Consider the following 12,661-nt stretch of genomic DNA (forward strand, 5'->3'; position numbering starts at 1 on the left):
GCCCACTACTTCGTACTTGCAAAGATCCCACAACACCCCATCACCAATCGACCACTTCATCAACCATGAATCCGTTATAATGAAGGCGGAACAAAAGCGACATATAGCTACCACTTACAAATATTAAAATTTTCTGTATAAACATATACAGTGTTTGTCACGTCTTTTATGATGTAGTGGGCGATATTGGCGGATGGTTCATGGTTTAGCGAAGAAACCCTCCAGTACTTCACCCCACTCATCATTCACTCCTTGGATATGCGGTGATTTTTTTATTTGCTAAGATATCTTTATAAAGCTTTTGGGGTATGTTCATACATTAACACTAAAGAAAGTACACATTTTCATAAAATTCTGTTCATCGGTTGTAGAGTTACTGAAGTCTAGCCCAATGGTTCACAAGTGTGCCTGATAAAAAGCCGGCACAAATCCCTTAATGTAACAGCTTGCAAACTGGGCTAGATTCACAATGATAGGGCTACTTTCACAAAACTGGGCAAGTTTTGTGCTTTTTTACAATAAAACGTGACTGCAGATGCACTGCCATGGTCATATATAAGAACACAGCAATGTGCAACTTTAATATTGCTAACATCACACTGTGGTCCCAAACTCTAGACTCTAAAACACGGACACAAGCAGCGAAATCAGTAAAGTCTATGTTGCACAAAAAATTACGACGACTGTGGCTCGCCGTATACCTGAGCTCTGATTGGAAAAAAAAAAAAGACTGAAAAGCTTTCTATCAGTGTTCCTCGGCAATTAAGCCAACACTGAAGAGACTCCTTGCAGCAGGAATTCTGTCGTGGAGAGCATGCCACTCATCATTGCTGATGACTAATGCGCATGCCTCAAACCCAACAACACCTCGCCCCCACTATACATGAAAAAAGCTTTTATGTAGACAGGGCCACACACAACCTCGTGCCCACGAGTTGCCATTGATGGATTCATTAAGAGCGTCCTGTTGTGCTTTCCTAATTTGTATCTGCCAGCCCTATGATCACCTTTCCATTCAATCAGTGGGAATCCCAAAATGTGCTTACGGTGAGAAAAACTGTCTTGGCACTGACTGGGCGGGTGGAGTTGCCTGTAGGGTGAACAGGTTCACGACACTACCCTGAATAGCAAGCCATCTGGAAGAGCCTGGCCTTCCAGATGAGGCGCTCGCGCCAGGCGAGGCATTCCTGTGCATGCATGATGGGCTGCAGAAGGCCAATTGGGTGACAGCACCGTCAAAGCAACCTTTCTAAATAAAAACACTGCAAACTACGAGAGCACCAAGTGCACTGTTTTTTATGCTGCACAAACCAACACATACCGTACCATTTCCAATTATTAACAATACAGAATGGCGATAAAGTGGTCAAAAAGTCAGCACAGGCTATAAGTTGCTATAAGTGGCTGGCCAGTACAGAAAGGGCTCATTTCTTTCTGCAACTACATTCCTTCCATGCCAATAGCATAAATGCCATAATGCAAGCCATCACACAGGATGAACATGCCTCTCAAGAACTCACAGTCGGGACAAGCTGGCAGGCAGCCTTACGATCCTTCCTCCAGAACGAACTCCCACCAAATGTACTGGTTTAGATCACTACTTATGGATACCATAATCTCGCTACATTAGTATGGCAACTGCCAGACCCACGTTGAGGGTTCAGTACCTTAATGTTCACATACTTCCCAGGGTTGGCCTGTAATGCTCGAGTTTTTTTTTGCCAATCGGACAGGCGAGTCATTCATTTCAGGGAGGCTTGCAAGAGATGAGCTGGTCTGTTTTCACGACATCCCCAATCATCATAAACTAGAGTGGAGGGCTTACTTCCCCCCTGCACAAGTAAGTCAACCAAGGCACAAGAATGCATCGGAAGAAAACTGCAGATGCAATTTTTCCAGCCCATATGTGCTGAGCAACATATCACCGGAAGATAATAAGCCAAATGCAAATGGTGCCACGGCCGGATAATATGCGCGATTGTTTCCCCGGGCAGTGGAAAGTTGTTGACCAGCTCAGATCCAGTCAGACATGGGTCGTGGAATGGGCAACACAGGTTGCCATGAACAACATGGAATCATCTGCACCTGCCTTCTAATGAAAATTTTCCATCGAGCCTTACTTACACCAGCAGACCACTACGACACTAAAAGCAGCTGTTGTGGTACAAGTATAGCTTTGAACCACTTTCCTATAATCGAGCCACCCATGCGCGCGAAGCCGCTCGTGGTCGCCTTCTGGCCTCCCAAGAAAACCAACAGCGTTAATAAGATCAAGGACATCCCTATGTGCACTTTTTGCCCGGTTCGTTGGTTCTGCTCTGGTCTCCGACCGGGCAGGTTGGCCTGTAAAGCTGCTCCCTCAGTACACAGGACCATACAAAGTGCTTTGTGAGGAGACTCCCGTCACTTATGAAATCGCTCCTGCTGCCTCGTCGTTTTCATCCACCCCTCGAAACAGCGAAATCATACATGTCACACATCTGAAGCAGTACCACTCTCCCACTGACGTCCAGATGCGCCGGTACGGCGCCTTTACCGACGGTAGTTCTACATGTAGGATGCCACTGTTGCAAATTGTCAATGCACGTATGCATCCGACGAATGAAGGTCGCTTGCTGCTCGAGCGACGAGCCAGACTGGCCAGTGCTGCAACCACTCTTGCAAATATATTTTGCAAATAACGTGGGCATTTACAACACACTTCTTCATTACCTTTACATAACCATCATCACATGGTGTTCCTCATCTTCATTGTTGGTGCATATAACCTTCGAGTCTGTTCTGTGCCTCGATGTGACAGTTTTTGGCCACGTCTACCAGGCCTAAAAAGGCGTGTAAAGGACTACATCTCAAGTGGTGGAGGTTACTCCTCGTTTCCCTGTCCCTGCTCACTCACTTTACTTCTTGGAGCTTCACTCAAGTCGTCGTTTGGGCTACGTGTCCACCAGCACACCACAGGACGAACCCTCAGGTGCTTCTCCCTTTAACCCTCCGGCTACGACTGCCACAGCTACTCACTCTTGAATCGTCAGTGGACCCCCTTGCGAGCCCCCTCTGTTTTCTGGACTCTGAAATGAGGACACGGACTGGCTACACCAATATGACATAGTGAATGCAGCGAACTGTTGGGTCGATCCACACAATCTCCGCCACATCTCCTTTTTATCTTACTGGCATGCAAAGACTTGGTTTTTTAATTACCAGATCGACTTTCTCGACTGGGACGTCTTCAAAGAACATCTGCGACAAGACTTTGCTAGTCCAGCAGTTCGAGCCAGCCTGGCAAAGAGAACTCTTGATGGTCGCAAACAACTACGCGAGTCTTATACCGCATATATCGAGGATGTTCTCTCTCTTTGTCAACGCGTCAACACCTTCATGACCGAGACAAAGTGCACCATCTGCTCAAAGGCATAGGTTCTGTTGCCTTCAATGCTTTGGTCGCAAAAGACCCAACTATTGTTGCTTGATTGATGCTTTATTTTATTTATTACATACTGCCAATACCTTTAGGAATTATTGCAGGAAGGACACAAACTATAAACAAATAAGGAAAAAAGACAAAGGAAAAAAACACTGCGAAATAACATAACTGTTTTTTTTCTTTTTTTTCCCTTTTTTTGTGCTGAATGGCAAAGTTAAGATAAACAGGAAAATTCACATTAGCTAAACATTTATACACAACTGTGAAATCTGTTTAGTGCTGACACATTATATCAATATACTTGCGATTATACAATCATAGTTACACATTAGTAGGTAAGCTTTACAAAAAAATACGAAAAAAAATATACATTCTATGCACAAGTAGTGGAATGTGGGTAGCAGAATAAATACCAATAGTACTATACATCGCTAAGGAAAAAAACGCGAAATATTTGTAGTTTTATGTTTGTGCATCATGTAAATAATTTTCAAGTAGTGATAAAAAGGTAGTTAGTGAGGTGGTATTGGTAATAGTAGAAGGTAAGTCGTTCACTATCGTATGGCTAGCGGAAAGAAAGTATTTAAAGCAATTTGTATGAAAGCGATATTCATTTAGGGTGTATGAGTGCTTTAGTAGAGTTATTCTTGTGTCAGAAATAGAGATATACCGTATTTACTCACATAATCCTCGCACTCGCATAATTCTCGCACCCCCCACATCGCCCTAGAAAGGTTGTCAGCCAATCTTCTCAAACCCGAGTCATTGTCGAGGCTGCGCAGATGGCACGCGAACAGGTAGGTGCCTTGTATTAGCAAGCCCTCCGTGGCTTTGAAGGAACGCAGGTTCCTCGAAGGTTTCGGTGCGGGCAGGTAGTTATATTATCTTTACCTTTCTGTTTCGTTTTCTTCTAGATTTTTCCTTGCTGTTTTTCAGTGCCTTTGTTTTTGTGTTGTTTGTTTTTGTTTTTTTGCTTACTCATGTTCTGCTCTTTGTGCCATTAGGTTTTTATCACATGGTTACTGTCTCCTCTATATATTTTCGTGCTCTGCGCAATAAACTCAGTTGGAAGTTAGCGCTTGTGTCTTTCGTGTCCTTCTTGTCTTTGTGTCGTCGTTTTGTTCTCGCGCTATAACTATCGTCATTGATGGTAAACTTTATTTCTTCAGAAGGAAACTGCGGACGATTCTGTTAAATAGCCATCAGCCCAATACTGACGTCCTACGCTTACCTTTGGAGGGCTCCTGTTGAGCGCCGACCGCTACCGCTACGCCCGCAACGCCCACAAGCTTCGCGTATAGTATTATAATTCTCGACTATTTGCTTCCACTTTTCGTCTCAAATAAATCTTGCCTTGTGTTGAACCTCTGCTTTTATTGTTGAGGTAAGTTCTAATTAGTACTTTGTAAAGCTTGCTGTAAATTGCTGGTGTGAGAATCCCGATTTGCGGCCACTTTGTTTTTTTTTTTTTTCGCTCTCTTTGTTTTCGTGGAAAGTTTTCCCCGTTTAATTCTCGCACCCCCCAACTTTGCATCAGGTTTCTGGCAAAAAAAGTGCGAGGATTATGCGAGTAAATACGGTACTTAGAACTATCAACATTTAACTTGTTATGAATTAATTGATGAAGCAGTTTCAATCGGGCGAGCATAGCGCGGTTTTCAATTGCGAGTAATCCAGCCGATTTGATTAAAGCACTTGGAGAGTATGAGAGTTGATATTTATTGAAGATTAACCTTATTGCTTTTCTATGCACTCCCTCTATAATGGTGATTAATTTGTTAGTCGATGAACGTTATGCTGGGGTAGCATATTCTAATACTGATCTAACGAGTGTATTACAAGGTAGTAATTTAGTCTCACGGGGCGCTTGACGAAGGCGTCGCTTAAGAAAAAAGAGCCGCCCAAGTGCTGTTCAAGTGATGTTCACATGGCAATCCCATCTAAGGTCAGACGTTATTGTTAGTTCAAGGCAATTGTGCTGCGCGACTACTGTTACCGGGTCATCGTTTATGGCATAAGAAAACTCATGTATGTGCCGTTTTCTTGTTATTCGCAAAAGAACTGTTTTTTTAACATTAAGGCTCATTTGCCAGTTAGCACACCATGCGAAAACCGACAGTGCACTATTCAATGCTACATGGTCAACTGGAGAAGTAATTTCTTTGTAGAGTATACAGTCGTCAGCAAAAAGACTTTTGTTGACTGGGATGTCCGTGGGTAAGTCATTGATAAAAATGAGAAATAGTGCAGGAGCCGAAACGCCACCCTGAGGAACACCAGAGGTGACATGATAAGTTTAGAACTGGTGTGGTTAATTTGTACAAATTGCGTCCGGTTGGATAGGTTGTTCTTTAACCATCCACTATGTGGGGTTTAACGTCCCAAAATTACCATATGATTATGAGAGATGCCGTAGTGGAGGGCTCCGGAAATTTCTACCACCTGGGGCTTTTTAACGTGCACCCAAATCTGAGCACACGGGCATACAACATTTCCACCTCCATCGAAAATGCCGCCGCCGCAGCCGGGATTCGAACCCGCGACCTGCAGGTCAGCAGCCGAGTACCTTAGCCACTATACCACCGCGGCGGGGCAACTACTGTTGCTGACAGTGTGGCTATGTGCCAGCGCCTAGATGAGCTCGAATCCGCACGGCTGCAGCTGGACAACTCTCCTGCAGCCATCCCCGACAACCCTGCTGCCAACCCCTCGTTACAAGCTACGATACGCGCAATGATATGAGAAAAACTGCAGTCTCTCGGTTTTTCAGCACGTCAGCTTCCTTCAGACACCCCTAGTACAAATTTACGGGGCGTCGTTAGGGAGGAGTTGGTGGCTATGACTGGTAATGCGTCCACAGACCCTCACGCCTCCAAAGACCCACTAACGTAAGCGCAAGTCGCCGCACTTACTCCAGCCTTCGTTCCATCAATGCTAACGACAACACACCAGCCTACCCGACGTCCCTGGCGCCCAGCACGCCAAACCATCCTTACTATGCACGACCGGCACCAGTACACCTGGCTTCCATAGTTCCCAACCCAATGAACCGACTTGCCCAACAAATCACTCTGCCAAATACCCAATCCTACTATCAGCCATGGCGCCCGACAAGACCTGCATGCTACTATTGCGGATATCGTGGACACATCGCACGTTTCTGTCGCAAGCGTCAGCGAGACGAGCATTGTGGGTTTGACACTTATGACCGGAATGACTTTGCCACTGCGACCACTTTCCAGCACTGTCCTTACGCTATGCTTCCCGATCGCTCCTGCTCACCATCACCGACTCCTAAAATGGCTCCTCGCTACCGTAGTGCCAGGCATCGCTTGCCGTCTCCTCTTCATCGCCACTTTTACCTGTCTCAAACTAAATTACGCAGCTTCTGGGAAAAAAGCTGCATTTAGCGAAGTTCGAAAGATTCCTCCAGAACATCCTTATAATATAATTATCTGTTTTAGTGGAAGGCATAGAAGTGGAGGCATTAATATACACTGGTGCTAAATTGTTAATCATTCACAGAGATTTGTGTGCACGGCTCTGCAATGTTACTACGCCCTACGATGGACCGATTTCGCTCACTGCTCAAGAAGATGCCATTCGACCTTCTGCTATGTGCACTGTTTGCGTCTACATTGTGTACAATGTGCAATGCTTAGTTTGTGTGCTCAACAGCTAATATTAGGATGGGACTTTCTTTCAACGGCAACCGCGTTCATCTGCTGCCAGCAATGTGTTATCCACATGAACGATACCTCCTATTTGTTTAACGCAGATGACGCCACTTTGTTTTTATGCAGAAGAAGACACTGAGATACCTTCACACAGTCATCGAATTGTTACACTTCCGTCTGATGTCACCGACAGCGGCGATGTGCTGGTACAACCCTCCATACACTGCGTCCACTGCGTCACCAGAGGGATAGCTTTCGCATCAGGCCTGGTACGTTTGGACGATACCTTCGCATTCGTTTGCGCATCAAATCTGACGTCTGGAAAAATTCTGCTTCAGAAGGGCTTAACGTTGGCTTGCGTTGCTCCACCAGATCCTGCTGAACGTTTCCCATTCATCTCCACCCTCAAAGCTACCATCAGTTCCAACCCGACCCCTTTGCAGAATCAACAGTTGCTTGCCTAACTGACTAAGCACGAAGCTTCGTTTGACGCCCATTCTCCCTATTGAGACAGACGTGCGTCACCACGCATCGGATTGAGACTGACGGCACGTCCATTGTTCGTCGTCAGCCATATCGCGTATCTGTAGCTGAGTGAAAGGTTACTGAAGAAAACGTTGACATGTTGAGACTGAACGTAATTCGCCCCTCTGCTAGCCCTTAGTCATCACCTGTCGTCTTAGTTTGAAAAAAAGATGGTTCTGTGTGGTTCTGTGTGCTTCTGCATTACCGTGTGCTGAACTAGATCTTGCGCAAGGATGTATGCCCTATGCCACGTATAGATGATACCTTAGATTCGCTACAGGAAGCTCAATACTTCTCGAGTCTGGATCTACATTCGCGATACATGCAGATACCGATGCATCAGGATGATAAAGAAAAGATGACGTTTTCGACACTAGATGGACACTCCCGCAACATCAGAGTGCATGATTGACACCGTTCTGCATGGCCTGAAGTGGAAGACTTGCATGTGCTATTTGGACGACATCATTGTTCTCTCGTCAAGCTTCTCTCAACACTTACACAGTTTAGACGAAGTCCTTATGTGCCTTGGTACCTCTGGCCTTCAGCTGAACGCGAAAAAGTGCCGTTTTGCCGGCAAGACAAGTAATGTTTAAGGCCACATTGTGAGTACCGATGGAATTCGTCCCGATTTCGATAAAATATCGACGGTTCTTCTTTTTCCTTGTCCCGAAAGGACATAGGACTTACACAGTTTTCTTGGGCTGGCTTGATACTTCCGCCGATTCATACGAGACAATTGCGTCGATAGCGGCACCTTTGCACAAATTACTCGATTGCGGTGTTCGCTTTGAGTGGTCTCCTGCCTGAAAATGAGCCTTTAGCCATCTTAAAAAATGCTCTCACATCTGAACCAGTACATTGCCATTTCGATGAAACAGCACCCACACTCCTGCATACTGACGCTAGCAGTTACGAAATCGGAGGTATTCTACTGCGATGAATCTGTGAAAGGGTCGTTGCATATGCAAGCCGCGTCCCGACCAACGCAGAGAAGAATTACACCATTACTGAACAGGAGTATTTAGCTGTCGTGTGGACGGTGCAGAAGTTTCGACCTTATCTACATGGCCGTCATTTTACTATAGTTACAGACCATCATGTCTTATGTTGGCTTTACATACTCAAGAATTTATCAGGATACCTTGGTCAATGGATTATACATATTCAAGAATATAACTTCACTATTACCTACAAGTACGGTAAAAAGCACCAGAATGCAGACGCACTTTCTCGCTGCACACTTCCTACACTGCCGTCCAGTGGTTCCGCTAATAACTTCAGCAATGAACACTTGCATAGTCCTACATATGTTTCGTCCTTAGCCCCCATTAATAAGACCCCTCCTGATGACCAAGGCTCCATCATAATGCATCAACTCGCTGACGCTTACTGTAGACACACCATAGATCGCCTTCAGGAAAAATCACGACCGTCTAATGCTTGCTTTTGGCGATAGCTCACACAGTGCAATCTCGATAACCGCGTTTTTTATCGTCACAATTATCACCTCGATGGTCAACGCTGGGTGCAAGATGCTCGCTTACCTTGCAATGGTGAAGCCCTTGCTATTAGGTGACCGACGGGCTGACATCAACACACGAGGTGTCGCTTTACTTCTCATCTTGCTTCAGTCTGAAAAATTCGCTTGCCATCAGTTGAATGTGTATTGCGTCCAAAAACACAGCAAAGGAATATCGCAAGCACATTATGACTGAAACCACGCCATAAATGTAAAAAATAAAGTGCTAAATGTTGCGCATGCATATACAGCTGTCTGCACATGTGCACTAAACAAACTATGCAAGACACAAGAATGACTACCAAATTAGGCAACACGAAAAGGGTATTACTCCCATAACAAAAGCATACCTACAGAATACCTAGATAGGATGCTTAGAAATAATATGAAGCGATTTTAAGCAACTATGACCATTAATTTATAGAAGTGGCACAACACCTGTCCCACTATCTCACAAGCACACCAACCTGTAATCCATTATAGAATACAGGCTAGGAGGGGGCGAGTTGGTCTGGGTTCATACTGATGTATTACTACAGCATGGTAATAAATACAAAAAACGATATATGGACAGGACATGTACTGTACTCACATCTTCCACATCAAATCTTTATCTTTTCCTTCATATACATTATCTCGCTGCAGTAATGCATCAGTATGAACATTTCTCACACGAAAAGACTGAAACGAAGTAGTACAGAGCTATCTATGTCCAAATGTGCAAAGACAAAAGATTCTAGCAGAACTCACTTCCAGTCAGGATATACACAATACGCACCCATTAAGGTGTACAAGCGGCACAGCCTGACCTCTCTCGTACACCAACCATTCTAGTTCTTTTCTGTCTCTTCTGTCACTGCAGATGAAAATGGCCACCCAAGTTATGCAAATTTCTGTCCCTATACAAGATTGTGCAAGCCACATCAGTGTGACATCACCAAATGCACCGAATTTGGTAAACCCTGTCTCAAGGTGCTAACTTTTCACTTAAATATTGTATATTCGTGGTCTCCCTTCCAGACTGTAGAGCACGACATGGCAAGCTACAGTTATCAGGGCAGTTTTGCGCGGTCCACCCCCCCTCCAATCAACCTCCCCCACTCCACAACAATACGATAAACACCTCCACATCTTTCAGAGCCTGTTGACGAGCGATCTTGATGTTGACGTTTTCACGAGATGGCTACAAATGTTGAGTACCGCGATTCACATTACATGAGTGGTTTCTGTTGTTGCTATATCATGCCCAATATTTGCAACCTTGTGACATGTGTGCTGCAAAGTTACGCCTTATATTCCACTTTTGAATGTCATAATCGACAATTTGCCAAAATTTTTTTTCCCTGCAAAGTGCACATCCTCACCCAATTTTGCTGTGCACCCTACGACCATGTGGGCTTCACGCAACTCTGCCCTCTACCTCAAAACGTTGCCGACCTCTCGTCTAAAACATTGATCGCTTGATTATATTAAGGGTGAAGCTCCTAAAGCTGCGAGTCTGTCAATGCATGTTTTTTGCGACCAGTTCATAATCACCTGGTTGTATGACTCACTAAGAGGTGGCGCTAGTGTGAGTGACAGAACGAGAGAGACGGATGCACAGGGATGGACGGAAGCACAGACACTTTGCCCATTTATCATCATTCATTCCAAGGATATGGTGTAACTTTTTTTCTTGCAGCCCTCAATTTCAGGAACATTTCAGCCCCAGCCTTTGGTCTCACTGCCACTGGTACCATAGAGGCAAAAAAAAAAAGAATAGAGAATTTTAAGGCCTTTGTCATAAAGAGTTGTGCGACAATAGTGCCAATGAAGCCTGAAAAAAATTATGCATTCCTGTTATGTGGTTAGGCAAAGTCCGGAACATAATTTGTTTTACTTAAGAGTGCTTCGACATGTTTGTTGTACAGAACTCTTTGACGTGATTATTAAACTATACAATACTCCAACTCTGAAACAAAATTCATCTTTTCATGCTAGTACTTATCTGAAAATTCTCAAAAGAAAAGAGAGAAGAAATTTTTATTAGCAAATGTATATACAAAAAGCCGTAGTTGAGTGGGGCCCCTGATATTGCTGCATTCAATCAGCAGGGAAGAGCTCGCACAGCAAAAAAGGAAGACAGAGTTCTTGGCTAGTGTTCTTCGCGAGTGCCTTGCATATAATTAAAATGCGCTCTCCTATATAAGACTTCCGCTGTTTCTGCGTCGTGAGACTGGTGGAGCTGCGAGGTACATGTCCAGGACACCTTTTAACAGCTCCAAATCTATTCCACAAAGACTTCCGCTCATCTAAACACCCGTTCACGGCGCCAGCCGCTGCCTGTGAGGCCCGAGCTCAGACTTCCTAACACCTACCGAAAAGTGCAACGCAAGAATCAAGATCGATGATTTATCAGTCGCAATTTTCGTTACTCTTTCCAAGTGTAGTAAACAGGTCATCTTGGGTATGAATTTCTTGCAGGAGCACAGTGGCATGATAAATATACTCGTAGGTCTACTGACCTTCTCAGCAGACCATAGCGCAGGCCAGTAGTGCAAGTCCATGCACGTCATTGGCGCGAGTTATCATGCCGCCTCATCTCCGTCACGTGCAACACGCAGCATACTAGAGCTGATGTCATGGCACAAGTCTCTCTAGTGTAGTGTATGGGCAAGCAAAGGTCTTGCTGATGAACTTCTGCAACGAGGATCGACGAGGGTCGCATGCTTCGCATAAGGGTACGAGCACACTAGCGGGAAGCGTGCCGCCGCAGCATAACGCGCGTCTTCGCCGCCGAGCGGTGAAAAGCGGCACGCTGGCCACATCTGCGGGAGTCACGTGACAACAGTCTCGAGCGGTCTCACAGCGGCTCGCAAGATTTCGCGCGCTTTTTCGTCGTCTGTTCTGAGCTCTCCGACTTTACGGTGCAATCGTGCGAACAATGGCCGGCGACGACGACATCCTCGCAACGCTCAACGTTACCGTGATGGCGTGTCTGCTGTTGCTTCAGCGTCGCCGCTCTCGAAATGCGCCGCGAAGTGAGTGAATAAAACAGACAATTCATTTGCGCTCAACACGCAATGAGCCACGCAATCCCCACTTACCTGTCAATCCAAACATAGATCCTATAATATCCCATCTGATCATTTTTGCTTCCTTATCTTTATAATCAGGCATCGTTTTGTCATATAAGAAGGGGTAGAGTCTAATCTCCTCTAAAAAGCGTTCGGTGTCCGTGGTGCCGTTGTCAGCGTGCTTCAGAAAACGACGGCGTGAGAAAAATGACAGACTAAAAAAAAAAAGAAAACAAGCTCCGTGCATTGCTATGGCGACAACCACGCATGTCGCTGATTGGCACTTTGCTTCGGCTTTATCAGCCAATTGGGCTGATAAAGACATTAGGCCCGAAGTCTAAGCAGGCTTTGAGAGAGGCAGCGAGCAAAATAATAATCGATGGTGAAGTTCCCGATGGATGGAAACTTAGCAGAAGGAGCATGATCTATAAAGGAAAGGGGGACAAAGCTGACATAA

General features: G+C 45.1%; 1 protein-coding gene across 10 annotated transcripts in view; it reads right to left on the minus strand.

The window, feature by feature from the left end:
• The window catches only part of LOC142790041 (uncharacterized), a 467,642-nt gene extending 457,414 nt beyond the window's left edge, over positions 1-10,228 (minus strand). For 4 of the 10 annotated variants that reach the window (XM_075885070.1, XM_075885072.1, XM_075885073.1 and 1 more), the window contains exon 1: positions 9,174-10,224. In XM_075885070.1, the coding sequence (XP_075741185.1) occupies positions 9,174-9,250 (77 nt within the window). In that variant the 5' untranslated portion in view covers positions 9,251-10,224. Of the gene's footprint in view, positions 1-9,173 lie in introns of all 10 variants that reach the window. The other 6 variants (XM_075885068.1, XM_075885067.1, XM_075885065.1 and 3 more) reach the window with 3 other exon arrangements.
• Positions 10,229-12,661: the final 2,433 nt, after the last annotated feature.

The sequence above is a fragment of the Rhipicephalus microplus genome, unplaced genomic scaffold (genome assembly GCF_043290135.1).
Source record: "Rhipicephalus microplus isolate Deutch F79 unplaced genomic scaffold, USDA_Rmic scaffold_66, whole genome shotgun sequence".
In the NCBI taxonomy this organism is placed as follows: Eukaryota; Metazoa; Arthropoda; class Arachnida; order Ixodida; family Ixodidae; genus Rhipicephalus; species Rhipicephalus microplus.